The 21695-nt window shown below is 46.5% G+C and overlaps 1 protein-coding gene across 1 annotated transcript; it reads right to left on the bottom strand.

The window, feature by feature from the left end:
- Window positions 1–115: 115 nt before the first annotated feature.
- Window positions 116–20053, bottom strand: LOC120754220 (tetraspanin-32-like). The gene is made up of 6 exons (XM_040067572.1): window positions 20044–20053; window positions 14836–14870; window positions 8124–8225; window positions 6471–6563; window positions 2736–2819; window positions 116–619 (listed from the first exon to the last, which is right to left on the bottom strand). Exons 1-6 carry the CDS (start codon window positions 20051–20053, stop codon window positions 524–526), a joined length of 420 nt encoding a protein of 139 aa, XP_039923506.1. The 3' UTR covers window positions 116–523.
- Window positions 20054–21695: the final 1642 nt, after the last annotated feature.

The following is a 21695-nucleotide window of genomic DNA, read 5'->3' as shown; positions in this document are numbered from 1 at the left end:
AAATGGGAAAACTATCTGACAGTCATTGAATGCCTATGTGCCCCAGCATGATCAGAAATGTGCCCAAAGTTAATCATTGCAAGTGTCCAGGCTGGGAGAGCACATTTCCCATCAGTGGTGACACACTTCCTGTCATTTATTTACTCATAGTGCAACATTGATCCTGGGCTGTGATCCAAAGCCATCTTCCTAGGAACATTGCATCTTTGGGGGTCACAGGGAACGGCTCAGATGACAGCATGACAGAAGTTTGGGTTAATGCTGTGATTTTTGCTGGGCTTTTCTCTCCATTTAGTTGTAGAGAACTCTTTGTGTCCTTCTTGTGGAGCCACAGCCCGTATGTCTCCCACGAAGGGAATCTGCATCTCTGAGCCCAGTAGTAGTGGAGGAAAGGGAAATGTGTGACACATCCCACCACCTGACCCCACATAATACCTCCCCAGGGCATTTTGTGGGTGACTTCAGACATCTTCCTGCACCAAGAGCTGGCTCTGCCTGGTAGGGATGCCCAGGCATCAGGTTTCTACCTCTCTCGCAGGATGTATTTGCCTTTCCGATACAGGTTGCTGCTGAAGTGGATGGAGAACCAGAGGAATGAAGTAAGGATCATCCCATAAACCTAAAAGGAAATAAATGAGACAGGCATACAATTAAGTGTATAACTTAATTATGATGCTCCATCTGTGCAAATAAGCAGTCATAAATATCCCCTGTTGTCACATGTTTCTGAAGAGAGCTGGTTTTCAGTGAAGTGGTGAGCACTATTTCTGACATAGGAGTTAAAAAAAAAAAAAAAAAAAGGCAACATGTGGTTAAAACATCTGATTGGAATTAGCATAGCACAGCTCAAACCTGGCTCTAAAAATACCAAGAAATAAGATGAAACCAGGAAATTCAGATTTCAATCCACAGAATCTTCCTCTATGCAAACAAACAGATCTCTCTCATAATAGTAGCCTTTTGTAAAGATACCATAGGGAAAAAACGCACAACACCCATGTCCTGTTTGAAGTAAAAACCCCAACAAAACAAACAGTCAAACCCTTAAACCATTCCCAAACACTTACGAATGCGGAGGACAGTGTACTTCCTCTCTACTGTGATACTCTGCCTGGTGTACCACACACCAGGATTAACACAGGCAACATACCCAAGGTAAGGCTGCTGTGGGAAGGATAATGAGGGCTGTAACAATGTGCTCTTTCCTCAAGTATGCCCTAATGTGCGAGTGCCTTTGCTTGCAGCTTGATCTGGGGGTGTGTGTGCATTGCTGGCTGAGGGACAGTGACATCAGAGCAGCCACAGCCCTCTTTACACGCTTCCCTTGCATCCTGCCATCACAATAGTGAACCGTGTGGCGAGATTTCCTCTAGCACAGGCTTCAAAGACAGCTGCCTTATCTGGCTATAGCCTCAAGCTGTGAAAAAAGTGTATCTATTACAAAAGTGCTCCCGCTTTTATCTGAATATAGCTGCAGTGAAATTCTCTATATACTTGAGAAAAACTGGAAAGTGACACCAAATATTCACACATGACTTTACAATTACAGCTCCATAGCAACTCCTGATGGTTTTCCTAATTTACTGCTGGCAGTATAAAATACAAATCATTTGTTCCTCTGGGTTTTATTTAGATGGAGAACAATCTCCCAATCCATAATTGTGCCAAGGTGGACAGAAGGCATAAAACAATCTCCACATACACTTTCTGTCAAGACAGGTCATCCCTGGGGAGCAGCATGGAGATATCACAGCAGATCAAACCTGCCTTCATGGTGGAGAAAGGAGTCTCCTGGCACATGCTCTTTTCTGGTGTACATCACCACATGTTCAGTGTCCTAATGTACAGGTAATTACAGTGATGCACACTGCCAAGCAGTGGGTAGGCAAATAAAAAGTCTGGTTAGAATTAGTGGCCCCCTCCAGCTCCAAAGAGGCCATACCCATGCAGCCTCTGAGCCCCCTCACCACTGAAAGACACACTCCTCTTGCAGAATTTCATTCTCTCTTTGGTTCTCACCCAAATTTACTGCAGAGCCTTTCTACACAAGCCATCTTTTGAAGATGATTTCACCCCTCCTCTGCATGTTACTCTTTCAAAGACAGGATCTGGGAGCCCAGACAACGCACTCTTCCCCTCTCCTTTGCAGCCTACTCCTTATGAGCCTGTGATTTACCCACATATTGCCCAAGATGAACCTCATCAGGTTCATTAGCAGTCATTACTAGAATGAGACCTTCCCCTTCTGCACAGCTCTACAGCTCCACTGCTGGTGCCCAGTAGCTTTCAAGACCTTCCAGCTCTGGATGCACAAGCAACTTCCCAGGTTGATCTAGGAGGCAGCAAGTTTCCCAAAATACAGAGGCTTTATTGCATACCTCCATTTCTACCATGGCTGCTGGCTTCCTACATAATCCACAAGCCCCCAGTGAGGTGACATGGCTTCTCGCTCACAGAAGTCATGCAGGCAAGCCTGAGTGGATGAAATGCAACTGTTGCTGCATCCTGCTCCCCACTCCCAGATGCCATGCCTCATTAGGGCACAAAAACCATGCAGCGAGCCTATTCCTGCAGGAAAACCCCTCCATCTAAAAGCCTTGCCAGATTCCTGACCCTTTCCCAATTTCCATGGTGGAGTCCACCACTGCTTGTTTCTCTGCTGCCAGCATCCAAAATCCTAGCTCCTGGGGGCTAATTTAGGATATTTTTTCCTCACTGGATCCAGATACTGTTACCGTGAAGGCAATGGCGATCCCCAGGATCGAGAAGGCAAAGTCCATGTGCTTCTTCAGAAAGTCCTGGATCTCTTGCAGGCAATCCTGGGAAGAGAGAAACAAATACCCCTTGGAGCATAGCAGCAGCTTGGTGGGGGGCCTTATCCCCACAACAGAACTTCCACAGCCTAAGAGAAGAGGCAAGAAAGGGATGCATCATCGCACAGCCAGGCAGTTCTCCCTTTTTCTGCTGCTGCAGCTTGGGAAGACAAATATCTGTGGTATCTTTTTTGTTACTAGAACACACCTATGGTTTTATTGATGCAATGCATTTTGGACCGTGAGGGACGTGTGTTTAAGTGTGGCCATGCAAAAGCTTTTTTCTTTTCACCCACTGAAAAATGGAAAGAAGGAAACAGAAAGATAGAAAAACAGAGCACACCGTGGTGCCAAATGCATTCCCCAATGTTACTAATGAACAGCTTGGTTTTGAGAGGTGCTGCAAGCATTAATATACATTAGCCTTAAGCATGCCAATGGCCCCACAGAAATCCCCGAGGTGTTAGCCAAGACAGCCATTTCAAAAATGCAAGAGCATGCCCTTGATGAAGGGATTTGCAGAATGAGGAAAGAGAGCTCAAAGCCAGGAGTGAATGTAGTGTGGCCACCAAACTCTGTGGTTTCCTGTTCTACACAAAGCACATCCTCCCACTCACTTCCTCAGCTCCCAAGCGAGGGAAACACAGACCACTAAGTGGGAGGAATGAGTCGCCCATACGGTGCTCAGCTTTGTTCTGCTCTCCCTTCCTGCTCTTTGAGCCAAGTTCCACCCTGCCCTGGGATGTGACATTCCTGGAGGCTGTGCTCTGAATCAGTGCCCCTGTGAGCTGACTGCGCCTGTGCATCATGTGTGCTGTTAGCACTCGACATCTTCACCTGGCAATGTGTTTGTATCGCTGCAGCAGCGTGGTTTCGTTTTTCCTAGAAACACCATATATTGATGCTGGTGGCTATAGCTACTCTGGTGGAAGAAAAGTAATCATGCAATATATTTGCTCAGAAAGTATGGAGTTGTAGCTTCAGTGTACAACAGAGTAATACTGGTGGCTTCTCCAGCAGCCTCACTGAGATGCTTGAAAGAGCCAGAATGAAACATACTTGAGGAAGCTACTGCTGGGCATCAACACCTTGTTTCATGAGCTTCTCATTTTAATAGCTATTTAATGCCCCAGAAAAAAGTAATTACATCAAATTCCACATTTGCTGTTAGTGGAACACATTTTAAGTGTCAGAAATTAGTGTCCTGTGGAAAAGTCAAACAGCTTTTTTTGTGCTCAGATACATGTCTGTGATATCTCACACTTTCTGCAAGCACAAGAGATGAGCAGGAAGCTGGTGGGAAGTGAAAGGCTGCAAACATAAGCATTTTGAAAGCTTTCTAGAGCAATGAAGGAAACTGCACTGTGGGTCTGAGACCTGCTGATAATGCCAGGGCTCTTCCTCCTAATACACAGAATCATAGAATGATTTGGGTGGAAGGACCTTTAAAGATCCCACCCAGTTCCAACCCCCCAGCCATGGGCAGCGACACCTTTCCTTAGATCAGGTTGCTCAGAACTCCGTCCTGCCTGGCCTTAAACACTGCCAGGGATGGGGAATTCATAAATTCTCTGGGAAACTTGTGCCATTACCTCACCACCCTCACAGTACAGAATTTTTTCCTAATATTTAATCTAAAACTACTGTCAGTTTCAAGACATTCCCCCTTGTCCTGTTATTACACTTGTAGTGGTTTCACGTTTGCTAAATTCTGGTTGCCAAATTTAGTGTAGAGGTTTTAGTGTTTATTCTCTTTTTTGTGGGAGAAGATCAGGAGAAAGCAAAGCAGGCTTAAGCTTAAAAATAAACAAATAGTTTTATTAACACACACTAAAAGAATGGAAAAGTTGGGAAAAAAATAAAACAAAACAAAATCAAACTCCAAAACATCCTTCCCTCCCCCTACAAACTGTTAACTTTCCTACAAAACAAAATAGAGAGACAGGACCTGCGATTTTCAGTCAGTTTCACCGTTTAAACATAATCTGTCATCACTTTGGGAGAGCAATCTCTCTAGAGTACCATGGAGACACTCGCCACAAGACTACAACAGTCTTGTGCCTCCCTACGTCACAAATCTACAACCACCCGGAATTTTTGCAGATTGTGCTGTTCCAGCCATTAGCAGCCTTTCCCTTGGCTACTTAAGGGCCTGTCAGTATTTGGCGTACTGTTTAAGAATGCTTCCTCTAGTACAAAGTAAGGATTATCTTCTATCTCTAAAATCATCTATATTTCAAAAAACATAGAGACCTCCTTTTACCCTAGGAGCCGATGGCCTCAAATCACTTCCTCTTTAAAATCATCTTCATCTCAAAGGCTGAGACCTCCTTTTACCCCAGGAATGAGAGGCTTTAAAATTCCCACTTCAATCTCAATTATATCAATCCCTAATTTGATTAGAACCAACATTCCCCCAAACATTAAGAAGTTACAAGAAACAGTCCATTTCTCCTTAGTTTATCCCAGAGAAGTCCAGTTAAAAATATCCACATCCTCAATCCCTCCTTACAATAATCTTTATCATTTCTCTCACTCTTGCTCCACTGACTTCATGCGATATCTTTTCTACATCCACTCTGTCTCTCTTTTCTCTCTCAGGAAGGGCTGGGCCTTGTAAGCTCCATGTTGCCAGGAAAGGGTTCGATCTGCCCAGGCCTGCAGTGGCCATGTGCTCTCTGCCCCGGGCAGCAGCCTCTCTCTCTCTCTCCCCTGCTGCACCTCAGATCATCAGCCCAGGCTTCCTCCCTCCACTCTCTCCTCTCTCTGTCTGGAATCACTGGAGGAGGGGAGGGGGGCTGGAAAGAGCTCTGCCCACCCCTCAGAGACAACTGCAGTGGCCTCAACCTAAACGGGCCCATAGCTGTTATCAGGGGCCCGGCAAAGATTCCCCCCTGCTCCGGGGCAGTTGATGTTAAGCTGCAAGCTCTCCTCCCTCGCCAGGAGCTGATGGCGCCTGCTCAGGCCTCAGCTCCCCCACAAAGGGGGAGGGGGGAGAACAGCAGGCCCAACTCGATGTTACCTGTTCAGCTGGCCAGAAGGAAAAGGGCTGACCTGCAGGAAGTCAGGGTTTATATGGGTACTGCCCAAAGTTGCATTTAACATTCTCATCGGTCAAAACAGATGCCAATATCTCAAACTAGCCTTCTGATGGGTCCCTGTCATTTCCAAAGCAATTCCAAGGCCCCGACAGGGGAAAACACTCCACATTCCTCCCTAACTAAAAACCAAACTGTGCCAATCCATGACAAACAACACTCTCCAGCAAGAAGTCCCTCTCCACCTTTCTTGCATCTTTCTTCTTTTACAGAAGGAGAAAATTAGGTCACCTCCACGCCGTCTCTTCTCCAGGCTAAACAAAAGCAATCCTTTCAGCCATTCCTTGTAGGAGAAATGCACCATCCTTCTGATGATACTGGTGGCCTCTTCTGGACTTACTCCATCAGCAAGTCCCTCCTGTGCTGGACCCCAGAGCTGAATGCACTACTCCCATACTGTGTCCAATGTTATTGAAACAACAAAACAAATCCCAACCCATTTCAACCCCAAACCATGAAAAAGCCCAATTCACATTAACACTTTAGCACCAGTGAGGTTCTGATAGCTAGAAAGTAGAGGCACCACCTCCCTATGCTGTGGGAGAAACCTTGACCTTACCTGTCCTTCATCGTGCACTTGGCCCGGTGGACATGTCTTGTTCTCAACACTGGTTGTGTCCCCAAAAGGAGAGTGCTTCCCACAGCACAGGAACTGGAAGAGAGGGAGAAGTTTGCCAACTGCTCGCCAAGGCTCTCCCTTTGCTACCAGCTGCTGCAGCAGGAAGTGGTGGCAACAGGTCCCTGCTGCCCCAGGCAGGGCTATCCAACCAGGGTGGCAAGGAGCAATGCACATAGGAACCAACAGCTGCAGCAATGCAAGCTAAATTCAGGGGAGATGGGTGGATCTGGCTTCAAACTTGCTCATGCTCCTCCAGGACTGCTGCCTGGGACTGAGCCCTCCCTTTGTGGTCACACTAATGCTCACAGTAGCTGCTCCAGAAAGCCCAGGGAATGCACAGACTCATGTTTCCAGTGATTGTTATGGGCTGAGGGAATCCCCAGCAGCACCCACTATGGACCTGGTTTCCTATAGCTGCAGTGCACTGGACAGGAGCTCTGGCAGAAGGGAAAAACAAAACAAAACAAACAAAAAAACAAACCAACAAAAAAACCCCCAACCCAAACAAAAAACAAACAGGAGTAGAAAGATTGCTTCTTCATCAATTCAAGTGGCAACTCATGTAAGCTACTGGTGCAGTCAGGCATTGTGCCTGGTTCTCCTTGTTGAACAGGACCCTGGGAATGCTGCTCCAAAACCCTGAGAGCAAGGACTTCCATGCCTGGGCATGGCTCTGAGGGCCACCACCACTACAAAGAGGAACATTTGCCCTCTTCTGTGTTTTGAGAAGCATATGGATAAGAAACAGCTTTGAAAAGTACTTGTTATGATGACTTAAGAAAACACGGAAGCATACAGGGAGTTGTGTGGGAGGTGTCTGGAAACAGCTGAGCAAAGCTGACCTCCCCATCCAGCCTTGCTGTGTGCCCTGGACTCAGTCCCCAAACAAGCCCTGCTGTGTGAGGGAATGGTATCTCCTTTACTCAGCAGGGACTCAGGAGTTTCTCACTGTGGGGGCCCATCCTCACTCATCTCCTATGATTCTGGGGGAAAATGTCCTCCCTGTGCTCTGCGTAACCACCCTTGCCTACCTGCTGAGCTACAGAAAAGTCCCCTATGGAACAGGATCCTGCATAGTGGTTTATGGGAGCCTGATAGCAGTCTCCAGCTGTGTAAGAGGCCACTCTGTAAGAGTAGCCTCCAGTACACCTCAGACACAAACTTGAGGGTAGATAGGAATAACCACATGCAAATACTGCCGCTGGACTATTCCGGACCCCTCCCCTCTACTTGACCAGGTGCATCCACACTCTTGTACCACAGATAAGGAAAAAGTCACGGGGGCTGCTGAGACAGAAAATACTATGGCAGATGCAGGGCAGAAGCTTGGTAGATCTTGCACCACAGTGATGCTGAGAGAGGTGACCCTTTCTTCCTGTTGATAATCTGGTTGGTCAGATCTGAGAAAGGAAGAACAGGAAGGGAGGAGCATACTCCACAGCAGGCTGGAGGACTCAGTTCTTGAGGGAAAATGGCATTGCAGCATTCACAATAAAATTCACATTGCAGCACAGGGGTCAGCCCCAGCCTGCTAAAACCCTCCAGAAGATACCCTAGGGCAAAGTTTACTCCTGCAGATGAAAGACAACTTACTGCTTCATGGATGGCAGTCAGTTCATGCCTCCTGAAGCTGGAGGTGTTCCTCCTCACCTCCTCATACACGAAATCATACACATCCATCATGCTATCTTCCACCTGCAATGAAAACAGAGGTCTGTACGTACAAAGAACAGTCATCTCTGGGGGAAATTGTGCTCTTCTTGATTTCCACAGAAGCTCTCCCTGGTATAGCAATACAAGTAGTGCAGCTATGAAGTGACCCCCAGGCAGCAGCAGGAGCTGGTGTGTGACCCATCATGTACTAAGGAACCAGGGTCTCACCAGCTGATGGCTGGAGCTTTTGGCCAGTTTTGGATTTTGTTTCAGGGAAGAACTAGGGTGCCTGTGACCAGTGTGCCTCTGAGTCCCCCTGCCAGCCAGCCAGGGCTGATGTCATCTCCCCATCCCAAAGGCGGTACTGTCAGGACAGGCACACATGACCATGACATGCTAAAATACAAAGGTGGGAGGACCTCAGAGGGTTGGTGTTGTCTTAGTGGCAGAGCCATTTCTCTGGACAGAGCAAAAAAAAAATAATGGGAGTGATTCAGTAGTGAATCAGACCCTAAATATTTACCAAATCTCTGAGAACTTGAAGCCTGACAGATCCCAGGCAACTCCCACTCAGGTGTCAGAGGAAAAAAAAATATGACAGCTGCCTTCAGTGCCTGGAGCCAAAGCCTTATTTTTCTTCCTTTAATTATCCCTTGCTTCCTCAGCACCAGTGGTCCAAGTGGGCCAGCAGTCAATGCTTGTCCTTCAGAAGGGAAAGTCAATGGGAGAGACAGGCAAAGCAGGTGGCCACACAGGAAAGTCTGTGGGAACAGAGCCATCTCTCAGTGAGGCTTTGCAGCTCAGTCAAAGGGTACACACCTGGAAATTTCTCTAAGGAATAAAACCCCAATACTCTCTGCTCAGGAGTGAAACCAGGATCATTCGAGGTAGTTGCATCTATTACTGTAATATTGCTCTGTCCTGCCCAGCTGTCCAAAATGCAAGCAACAAACAGAGGGTGATAACCAGGGAGGGGGAGGTTGAGAAGATTATAGAAGATTATTTGTATTCAGATTGGCTCTGTGCCTCCAGGAATAGAGTCTGAAGGCACATATCCAAAGATTTTCTATGGCTATCAACGTGGCATAAGAGTGTCCAGTGACCAACAGAGCTCAGATATTATGGGCCAAGAAAAAAATACTCCATAGCAAAATGTGTGACACTGAGCTGTCTCACACAGGTAAGGAAGGAGGATGCTCCTTTTGTCCCCCTGGTATATCAGAGTAAATAAAATGGGATGTGTGCAACAGTAAGACCAGATTTCTATACCAACCTTTCCCACAGCAAACCGTATAACCCAATAAAAAGGAAAACATCCAAGCCTTTCTAACTTCTTGTGGGTCATAAAATAGCTTTCCAGAAGCAGCAATTAAATAAATGGATTCAATAAAAAGAACATCCATTTCCACCAAATAATTGCATTAAGAATAATGAAAAAAGAATAATCTTTTGAGCTCCTCTCGTGGAGAAAGGAACAACAGAGCAGCGGGTTTCTTAACGTAAGAGATTATTACCTTTTGAATATCCTGATCCAAATCTAAGATGTAGGAATAAAAACTATTTTGTGCTGTGACAACATACAAAAATGTTTTGGTAAGGGAAACAGTGCTGCATGTGCAATATTTGTCTTTTCATATTTACCATGAGGGTCAGGATACTGAGCTTCCTTCCAAAAGGCCTGAATTTGAATGACTCAAAAGCAAAAGCAAGTGGCTGTTCAAACAAGGGTTCAAGGGGTGAAAGCAATCCAGAAGTTTAACTACATTCTAAAGGTCTCTTGAAGTCTGGGCCAGTAAATACTAGGAGAGGTAGCTGTTTGAAGGATAAGAGTGGATAGGAAAGAACTGAAGGAACAAGATGCCCATAACAAAACAGTGGCTGAAAATTATTTCAGCTGTTGGAAACAGTAATTGAAGAAGCCACAAGCAGTCATCATTTCATAGCCAGCTCAGCTACGGAAACGATGATGGTAATCTCCAGGTACATAATGACTACTAAAGACTTCAACTGCACCATTTCTGACCTTGCTTGTGAGCTGACTTCTCAGTTACCTACTGATTTTTTAATTCTTATTTTGTCAAGCAGCCTCCAAGAACCAAAACCACAAGTCATTAAATGAAAAATGTTTAATAGCAATAATTTCCTTTCAGAATGTGTGTCTGGGCAAGCCTAAGAGTACAATTTGTTAATTAGTAATTCTCAGCATTTATATCTAGACATTATCTGAATAGGCTATTCAGATTCTAGTAAGGGAATATCAAACTCTAAATCTACTTTTTAAAGAGTGAATTGCTTGTAGTTCCACCACATAGTCTTTCTGATTTTTGCTAGGCTCATTTGATTTTAGAGGGAAAAACTGCTGCTTTCATACTACATAGTGGTCTGTTTTCAAAGACTACTGCAGACAGCTTTCTCATTTAAATACTTCAGAGGTAGGTAGGTAGCAGGAAGTCTCAATATTTATTATTGGCTGTTTTCTTTTGTGCAGAAGATTGTGCCACAGAGCATACAAGAGGTCTGGTTTAATAAGAGAAGACACAAGAGAGCAAAACATCACACTTAGCTCCCTGGGATGGGGTTATGTTTATACTCAGAGCTGCAGCCAAGCTCTGAAGCATGGGTCATGCACGGCAGCATCTGTACAGCCCAAAATATCGTGCTCACTCATGCATGCCTGATGATGTAAAAATTAAAAGCTGAAGGCATGAGGCAGTAACCAGGTGGTTTCAGGACTTATTTGCAACATTGCTACATCCAGCAGTTCATCATCCCCATATTTTCTGTTGATCCAGCTCCTAACACAGTGAAGATCTAGACTGCAGAACTGCTTTGTACTCAATCGCCATCCTCAACAGATTCCCATTACACACTCCCCTCATGGGCAACTTTGAGTCCACTGCCTCAAGACAATTTTCTTTTCCTGTATCTTACACTGGTTGTTGGGGAAAAACATATTAAAAATAATCAGGGTGCTTCCTTTCATGTTTAAGCAACTGTATGACTGTTGAGATTGAGTGCTTACACTGATACTGTCAATAATGTGCTTTAAGATAAAGAGCTGTGCCCCATCACTTAAACAGTACTTAACATGCAGATACAGCTGGAGAAGAGAAAGTCCATCTGTTTTTTGAAAGGCCTTTCACTCCTTCCACACATAAGCATCACAATACTCAAGTGGATTTTCCTGTTCCTAGTGACATACCATGTTCCACTGCTGGAGGAGTTCTGCTGGACAAAGCTCTCCCTTGGATGGAGACAGTCTGCAGTGCTCATCAGTAAAGAAACACCAAGAGCTGAAGATAAAGCATCAGCTGGGCTTTGGTTAAGAAAAATCTCCAGCTTGAGTGATATGGAAGTCACACCTTACAGTAATTCTTTTCCTGGAAGAAGCTGGGTGAAATGTTCCAGCTCTAAATCAGGTAAATAACTGCTGCCTCCCATTTCTGTCTGCATTCCTTAATGAAATATTAATTTAGGAATGATATTGATGGGTTGCTGGATACAACAAATGGAAAATCACCACTGAAAGTGATGCAGCTGACTCCAACTGACTCAGTAAGTACCATTTTTCACTTTAAGTAAAAGAAAAAAGGAATTTTGAAATTGTTTATTATCTCTAAATCCTTTATCCCCCAAGAAGCAGAATGCATGACTGCAGGAAGACATATATTCTAAGCTATTAGAGTTCTTGCCCTTGGCTAATAAAACTAAAGCAAATTTCCACCTTACCTCCTTCAAGAGGAAAACTGACATTTTTGACTTAGGTTATTATTATTTATTAGGATAATTTTTATCTGTAACTGGATTTGGTAGAGAAAGATGAGACAAGGTCTGCCTTCAATTCTTGATGCCTTTGCAAGCCAAAAGTGCCAGTGAATCCCAATCCTGCTGCCAGTGAATGCCTGTGTCTAGGCAACCTGGAAGTGTCTCTTAGGTGGAAACTAATGTAGACTTGGAGTCTTAGTGAATCACCTTTGCAATTGCTGTTGGGTAAAAATCCTTCTGCAAAGCTTAAGGAGAATATAGCGAAAGGAGATGTCAGGATTGTCTCAAAGACAAACCCACCTTCCTCCTTCCCAATAAACAGGAGCACTCCTGACACGGCAGAGAAGGAAGAAAAGCATAGAAAGCAGGAGGAGGATCCTCCTCTCCTGTGGGTCTTTGTGCCTTTGAGGAATCAAACTGAGCAGATGCAGTGCAGGCTCAGAAGAAACTGCAACCTCAGCACTTCATGTTTTTTTCAGCAACACCACGGAGGATGCACTCACCAGCCTCACTCAGAAATGTCTCTCTAGAGGTGACTACCGCAGACTCCCACACTCAGCTAGGAACCACAAGCTAGTCAGTTAAGAAGTGAAACTGGAATAAAGTCATGAACCCAGTCAAAACTCTTCCTTGTTCCAGGAAGAAAAACACTTCTGCATTTTGATGTCAATCTGCCCTTTCCCCCCTCAGTGTGCAGAAATGCATGCATTCACAGCATGTCAGAAACAGGGGTGGAGGCAGATGCAACAGCTTGAGTTTGGGCAAAGCAATGATGCAGCTGCAGTGAAACAGAGGAGAGAAAGCCACTCTGGAGGCTTTAGCCAGGTTACAGAGCAACTCCTACCACATGGATAGAGCACATGGTAAGATGAGCTTCCCCATCCATGCTTGACCAAGCCCCATCTAACACAGTCATTGCAGCTTGCTGAATGTTTTTATTACCTTCATTGCATGTCAGCTCCTCTCCTTTAGAGCCTTTTCTAGCCAGTCATTCCCAGATGCAGAAATCCAGCCAGTGCTTCAAATCAGAGCAGCCTTTGAGGTCTCCCGTGGAAAAAGGCACAAGATAAGAAGGTGCTGCTCACCCTCTGACTGACAGTGGTCACTAGAGACCACTGATGCCAGAAGATCCAAATAAGACTTTTGCCAAATGGTTTTCACCTTCCCCCCCGCCACCCCCGATCTGTATATACATCCAGATTTTGTATCTAACTATACATACATTTAAAAAAAAAAACAAGCCAAACCACCATATGGAATTCTCTCTACTTTCTGCTATACAGAAGGAGACAGACCAAAAACTGCTGTGGAACAAAAACATTAGAAAAAGAAAAAACTCTTTCTCTCCAGCCTCAGCACTTCCATCCCATTTTTGTACAAAACACTCAAAACACGAGAAAATGCTGAGCTGTTACACTATTCACTGCCTCATTTCTTATCTCCACATCCCCCAAAGAGCAACAGATTCTAGTTGTGTGCATCCCATATATCCCTCTTGGCCCACGGGCAGGGCAACATCAGAGCCTTATGCTCAGCCAAACCATAAAACACAGAGGCCACCTCTGTGCTACTCAGATGCAGCATTGCTTTGTGTCTGTGACAGAGCACCAGATGCTGTATAGGGAAGTGCAGAAAACCCAGGCAGGCAGTTAATCAACATCAACAAGGATTTTTTCTCCTAAATCCTCCAGATCTGCAGCTGCACACCTGTGAATGTTACCAGTATATCAAGATCCTCTTGGTTTTTTTTGGATTAGCTTTTTTATGCTTGCTCCTTTTTTGTCACATTTTGTTTAAAAACCTTTAAAATTTCAGTCCATTTTATTATAGAACTGCAAAGCCAACTGACCCTTTGTGTTCCTGTCTTTCAAAACACACAACCCAGTAATTTGTGAACACCCCCTCCCCAAAACTGGGGTCAAATTATCTCAGCCGTTCCTGCGCTTTCACCTGTAGCACTTGAAACAAGTGCCAGGCAAGACTGCTTCCCAACAGAAAGCACTGAACAACACTGAAAACAGTTTTAGCTTATAAACCAGTGGTATCAGCAATAGAGCCGGTCCCAGGATATCCCTGTCACCTCTGAGTGGGTGGTGGCTGTGTTGAGCATCCTACAGGCGCATGAAAGTTGGAAGTGCTGCAGCAATGGCAACATCTGAGTGGCCTTGGGTGCCAGGGCTGACGCTGCTGGAGACGGGAGCTCCAGCTCCGCCACAGAAAGCGGCAGAAACGGGGCCGCGTGGGTTCAGCGCCGGGGCAGCCATAAATTATAGAACCCATGAGTGCAAATGCCTGTGTGGAGGCTCAGACAAAGGAGAGCAGTGTCTCACTGGGGGGAGTGGGCTGTCGCTGGGTGGTGAGAACATAAACACTGGGAAAGAGGCACAGTATTTTAAAAGGTTAAGGAAGAGGGAGGGGTTTCCCCCCATTTTTGTTTTTCCCATGGAGTTCAGAGACTGGGAAGAGCTTGGTGCTTTTAAAGCAATTGTGCCTCCTAGATTAACAGGAAGGAGCATTTCATATAGTTCACAGCGTTTGCACAGCAACATCGCTGATTTTTGTAAATGCTCTTGGAAGACCCCTGTGAGGGGTTACAATCCTGATCCAGCCCCCCTGAATTAAAGCACAGAAGAACCTACCTGTATGCTCCAGGTCTGGTTTCAGAAAGCACCTGAGAACACCTTCAGCTTGTGTTGAAGTCCCATTAAAATTGCTAGGATTTAAATTGCATTTAAGCACTTCAGTCCCTGCAAGATTTTGCCCCAACACACACCAGAGGCAGAAAAGGCAGACACAAACACACCCCAGGATATCCACAGAGGAAGGACCTCTACAGTCCAGTAAATTAAATTATATTAACTGGGAAGCTGGGCTGTTCCTTACATACCTGCAGAAACAAGATGCATGTGCTGGTCTTATGCACTGTAAGAGATTATTTCCCTCCTGGAGACCCAGGCAATGCTCCCTCTGGCTTTGAAAAGGTGCTGCTTGGGAGGGAGACCCGAAGACAGAAGACTGATGCTGGTTCCATATGCAGAGAAGGGAGGAGGGAAGCTGCTTTGTTTAAGACCAAGACCCAGGTGTGGCAATGTTTGTCATTTAGCAGCTGCAACTGTTAATTCCAGCCGTGTACCCCAGGCTTTCTACCAGGTTGGAAAATTACCATCTCAAAAGGTACCACCTTGCTTGCTAACAAAGCATGGAAACCTCCATTTCCACTTCCCACCATGAGGAGGGGAAAGCAGACAAGTTCCTCTGAAGGAAGCAGAGCAAGGCTGCGGGAGAATCAGTATGTAGAAGAATGGCTTGTATTCATTCCCTGCCCATAAAAAGCTAAATCCTTGCATTTATTCTTGAAGTACATGCAGTGCAGCACAGAGGGGCTAATGCCTTTCTGCTCATGTGGCGCCAAAAGCCACAGGTGAAACTCATTTTGAAAACACCCAGCAAGCTGAGAAACCATTTGATAATTAAGAGATCACCATATTGCAGCGAGTGCAAATCCAAGCAGCCTCTTGATTCAGAGGACATGGGGAATCAGGCCTTTACAGAAATAGGGACAACTATTTGCACCAGTTTCAAATTCCTGAGTTGGGAAATTGTAACTTAATCGGTTTTACGCTTTTACTTGTGAATGAATCTCTGTAATTAAAATGCTCATTCTGTTGCAAAACTCTTTTTATGTTGCAGCAATTTTGGCGTCACAGACCCACCCTACAATCCTGGCTTATGGGGCCAGAGCTACAGGGTTGCTGGAAGCACTGACTCAGCTGCTGCAGAGAAAGGGAACAGCAGAAGATGATGTGGAATAGAAACTCCTCTGGCCTCTTTCACAGCAAGACCCAGACCATAACCCCAAACCTCAGGTTCAGTAAGGCAAAGCACCAGGGCCTGCACTTTGGTCAAATTAGGTCAACAACCTCATGCAGTACTACAGGCTTAGATAACAGTGCCTGGAAATGGGGTCAGAGGAAAAGGACATGGGGGTGCTGGGTAAGAGCTGACAGTGAGCCAGCATAGGCCTAGGTGGCCAAGAAGGCCAGTGGCATCCTGGCCTGTATCAAAAACAGTGTGGCCAGCAGGGCTAAGGCAGTGATTGCTCCTCTGTACTCGGTACTGCTGGGGCCACACCTAGATCCCTGTGTCCAGTTGTGGGCCCCTCACTACAAGAAAGACATTGAAGCACTAGAGCATGTCCAGAGAAGGGCAATGGAGTTGATGAAGGGTCTGGAGAAGAAATGCAGTGAGACACAGCTGGGGGTAATTTAGCCTGGAGAAAAGAAGGCTCAGGGGAGATCGTACTGCTCTCTGCAACTACTTGAAAGGAGCCTGTAGCCTGGTGGGGGTTTGTCTCATCTCTTAGGCAACAAGTGACAGCATAAGAGCCTCAAGCTATTCCAGGTTCAGGCTGGACATCAGGAAGAATTTCTTCACTGAAGGGGTGGTCAGGCTTTGGAATTAGCTGCCCAGGGAGGTGGTGGAGTCACCATCCCTGGAAGTGTTCAAGAAATAAATGGACATGGAACTAAGTGCTCTGGTCTAGTTGACAGTCAAAGGTTGGGCTCAATAATCCTAAAAGTTTTTTGCAACCTCAGAGATTCTGGTTTTGTGTTGGTTAGTAAGAGTATCAAATCTTCTCTATGGCAGCTGCAAGTACAACTTTGCTCCAGCCTATGCAGACAGGTTTGTAAAGCAGCAGTTAATAGGTGAGGAGAGAAAGAAGCTGGGGAGCAGGAGGAGGAAGCAGCAGCCCTCCCCACCAGCTGTGCTAGATGTGGCATGTCTCTCTGTCCTAGGTTACAATGTAAGATGTGCCCAAAGTATGTATTCTATCACCATCTACATGAGCTGTTGAAACTAGGTTGGGCAGTGTTTCCCTTGCCCCCTGCCTCCAGACTATCTTCTGTTAATGGCCCATCAGTGCCCTGTTGCATGGCTCATAGGTAACTCCCTCCAGGAGCTATCTCTGTTTAATGGGCAATCAAGGACCCATTGCAAGACTGATAAAATGATATCAGCCCATTGTGAGATGCTCCGCCCAGGGGGAGGAGCCAAGCATTCCCACTTGGATATAATCTGGGATTTGGGACAGCACAGGCAGCCTTACCCACTGGATTCCCAGAGGACAAGAGCTACCAGACCTTTCTGCAGGAACACTGCTTCAACCAGACCACTTCATCTGGACTGCTACCACCACGGTTTCAGGTTGTATTCTGACTCTGTCAGTGATCTTTTGTACTACTGCATGTATTTTATTTTATTTCATTTTACCTTTTGTTTTCCTCTCCTATTAAATTGTTTTTTTCTGACTTAGAGTCTCTCGCTGGTTTTGCCTTCAAGCCAGCATGTATATTTTGGTGCTCAACGTGGGGCAGGAGGTACTGAGAAAAGTCAGAATTACAATTTTGTAGTGCGAAAAAGGAACAGCTGTCCGCTATGATGCTCAACTTGCTTTCATATATCTTATACCTAGCTCTCTACATTTTCCCACATATGCAGCAGTATTTGCCAGTCTTAATGCTTATGTGTAGACCAGGGTATGGTACCAAAATTGATTTATTGGTCTATTATGTTTATTGTATGATAACCTCTGAGGCAATGAGCATCATTCGGAATATATACTCTATTTTGTTTGCTTATCCTGGTCCAGAATGCTACATCTGGGCTCTCAACAATCGCACCCAGCCCCTGTGGGGAGGGGTAAAGAATGATTTTTTCCAGTCTTTTAGGTCTGGCACAGCAGTTTTCAAAAGTATTGAGTTCTCTCTAGGTGCCAAGGACAGCATAATACTGTTGTTAGTTCTGCTTTGTCCTCTCTGCACGGCCTGCACCATGCTCACCTTGCTTAGAAATCAAACACTACATGGGGTGGTGCAGCATCGCCTTGAGGAAGAGGGGAAAAAGAAACAAATGCGAAATAATGGCATCTGTGTCTACACAAACTGTCACAGAGGAAACAGTATCTGCATCTATTCAGATCTTCACAGAGGAGAAAGGAACCAAAAACAAAGCAACAGTGTCAGTGTCTACACAAGCTGTCACAGAGGAGAAAGAAACCAAAAGTGCCATCAGCATCTCCACACAAACTGTCACCGAAGCAGAACAACCTAAACCAGTGGCAGTTGCCCCTGTTCAGAAAAAGAAATCAAAGAGCAAATCAGTCCGCATAGTGACTGATGAGGATGTGGCAGGACCTTCGCACCCAGCAGAAGAGACAGAGCCAGAGATCATCACCTGCTCTCTATCCCTGGGTGAACTGCGTGACCTGCGGAGGGAATTCACCCGCCAGACAAACGAGTCCATCCTAACCTGGCTGCTCCGCATCTGGGACGCTGCAGCCAATGACACCATTCTGGATGGAAGTGAGGCCAGGCAACTGGGATCGCTGTCTCGGGATGTGGTCATTGACCAGGGGATCGGGAGAACCCAACAAACTCTCAGCCTCTGGTGGCGACTGCTAACAAGTGTGAGGGACAGATACCTTTGTAAAGAAGACCTCCAGGTGCACCAAGGAAAATGGAGCACAATGGAACAAGGTACCCGATGCCTGAGGGAATTGGCTGTGCTGGAGATCATTTTCTCAGAAGACGAGAGATTTCCTAAAAGCCCAGATGATGTCCAGTGCACATCGCAGATGTGGTTGAGATTCACACGGCTTGGACCAGAGATGTACTCCCGTTACCTGGCAACGCTGCAGTGGAGGGAAGGTGAGGACAAGGTGGGCGTCTTGGTCAATAAACTAAGAATTTACGAGGACACTGTCACTGCCCCATTTCGTACCCATGTCTCATCCGTGGAAACAAGGCTGGCTGAGCAAGTCTGGAGTTTGATCGAAGAGGGCCATCAGAAACTGAAAAAGGAACTTAAGGAAGAAATTTACCACATCTCGCCAGAACCAACAAGAGTCTCTGCCATTAGGAGCAGGTACCCACCAGCCAGGGAGAGAGGATACACTCCACGGGGTAACCTCTGGTCTTTTCTTCGGGAGCATGGAGAAGACATGAGGAAGTGGGATGGAAAACCGACCTCCTCCTTAGCCGCCCGGGTACGTGAACTGAAGAGAGAGACACCTACCACAAAGAGCTCATCTAGAGCTAACACTGCTCCAGTCTCTCAGGCACGGAACTCCAGACAGTATAGGAAGGATGATATGACTGATCCTCTTGAAGGGACCTCAGGAACATATTTACAGAAAGAGAGCAATGTGTACCGTGACCAGGAATAGGGGACCCCTGCCTCTAGCCAGGTAGAGGAAAGGGACAATCGGATCTATTGGACTATGTGGATCCGATGGCCTGGCACATCTGACCCACAAAAATATATGGCTTTGGTTGACACTGGTGCCCAATGTACCCTGATGCCATCAAGGTATGTAGGAACAGGATCCACTTCAGTTTCTGGAGTGACAGGAGGGTCCCAGCAGCTGACTGTATTGGAGGCCAAAGCGAGTTTAACAGGGAATGGGTGGCAAAAACACCCCATTGTGACTGGCCCAGAGGCCCCATGCATCCTCGGCATAGACTGTCTCAGAAATGGATACTTCAAAGACCCAAAAGGATATCGTTCGGCTTTTGGGATAGCTGCTGTAGAGACAGAAGACATCAGTCAACTGAATACCTTGCCTGGTCTCTCAGATGACTCCTGCTGTGGGACTACTGAGAGCTGAAGAACAACAGGTACCAATCGCCACAACAACAGTACACCGACGGCAATACCGCACCGACAGAGACTCTGTGATTCCTATCCATGAGATGATTCGGAAACTGGAGAGCCAAGGGGTGGTCAGCAAGGCTCGTTCACCTTTCAACAGCCCTATATGGCCAGTGCATAAGTCCAGTGGAGAATGGAGACTGACGGTGGATTACCGTGCTCTGAATGAAGTCACCCCACCACTAAGCGCTGCTGTGCCAGACATGTTGGAGCTTCAGTATGAGCTGGAGTCCAAGGCAGCAAGGTGGTATGCGACCACTGATATTGCCAATGCCTTCTTCTCCATTCCTTTGGCAGCAGAGTGCAGGGCCCAGTTTGCCTTCACCTGGAAGGGCGTGCAGTACACCTGGAACCGACTGCCCCAGGGGTGGAAATACAGCCTCACCATCTGCCATGGACTGATCCAGGCTGCACTGGAAAAGGGTGAGGCTCCAGAACATCTACAGTACATTTGATGACATCATTGTATGGGGGAATACAGCAGGGGAAGTCCTCAAGAAAGGAGAGAGGATCATCCAGATTCTGCTGAAAGCTGGTTTTGCCATTAAGCAAAGTTAAGGGACTGGCTCAAGAAATCCAGTTTCTGGGAGTCAAGTGGCAAGATGGATGTCACCAGGTCCCCACAGAAGTAATTAACAAGATCACCGTAATGTTCCCACCTACCAACAAGAAGGAGACACAAGCTTTCCTAGGTGTCATAGGCTTTTGGAGAATGCACATTCCTGAGTACAGCCAGATTGTGAGCCCTCTCTACCTGGTCACCCGCAAGAAGAACGATTTCCACTGGGGCCCTGAACAGCAACAAGCTTTTGCCCAGATCAAACAGGAGATCGCTCATGCAGTAGCTCTTGGCCCAGTCAGGACGGGACCAGATGTGAAGAATGTGCTCTACTCTGCAGCCGGGAACAATGGCCTGTCCTGGAGCCTTTGGCACAAGGTGCCTGGGGAGACTTGGGGCTGACCACTGGGATTCTGGAGCGGAATCTACAGAGGATCCGAAGCCAACTACACTCCAACAGAGAAGGAAATCTTAGCCGCCTATGAAGGACTTCAAGCTGCCTTGGAAGTAATTGGCACTGAAATGCAGCTGCTTTTGGCACCCCGACTACCACTGCTGGGGTGGATGTTCAAGGGAAAGGTTCCTTCCACGCATCATGCCACTGACACCACATGGAGCAAATGGATTGCTTTCATCACACAGCGCGCCCATATTGGAAACCCGAATTGCCCTGGGATTCTGGAAATTATAACTAACTGGCCTGAAGGTGAGACTTTTGGATTATCTTCTGAAGAAGAAGTGACACGTGCCAAGGAAGCCCTGCCGTATAACGAGCTACCGGAGACTGAAAGACAATATGCCCTCTTCACTGACGGTTCCTGCCGAATTGTAGGCACTAACCGGAAATGGAAAGCTGCAGTATGGAGCCCCACACGATGAGTTGCACAAGCTACCGAGGGACAAGGTGGATCAAGTCAGGTTGCAGAACTTAAAGCCATCCAGCTGGCTTTGGATATTGCTGAACGAGAGAAGTGGCCAAGACTCTATCTCTACACCGACTCGTGGATGGTAGCTAATGCTCTGTGGGGATGGCTGAATCGCTGGAGAAAGGCCAACTGGCAGCGCAGAGGGAAACCCATCTGGGCTGCTGAGATTTGGCAGGACATCGCCCCCCGAGTAGAGAAGCTGACCATGAAGGTTCGACACGTGGACGCACATGTGTCCAAGAGTCGGGCTAATGAAGAGCATCACAACAATGAGCAGGTGGACAAAGCTGCCACAGTGAAAGTATCACAGGTGGATCTAGACTGGCAGCACAAAGGAGAAGTATTCCTAGCCCGTTGGGCCCATGATGCATCTGGTCATCAGAGGAGAGATGCAACCGATGGGCCCGTGACTGAGGGGTGGACCTTACTATGGACAACATCTCACAGGTCATCCACAACTGTGAGACCTGCGCTGCAATCAAACAGGCCAAGCGGGTAAAGCCTCTGTGGTACGGTGGACGATGGTTGAAGTACAGGTATGGGGAAGCCTGG

Source organism: Hirundo rustica, chromosome 6 (assembly GCF_015227805.2).
Source record: "Hirundo rustica isolate bHirRus1 chromosome 6, bHirRus1.pri.v3, whole genome shotgun sequence".
NCBI lineage: Eukaryota > Metazoa > Chordata > Aves > Passeriformes > Hirundinidae > Hirundo > Hirundo rustica.
Note: the sequence above shows the minus strand (reverse complement) of the source record. Positions and strands in the feature narration are given on the sequence as shown.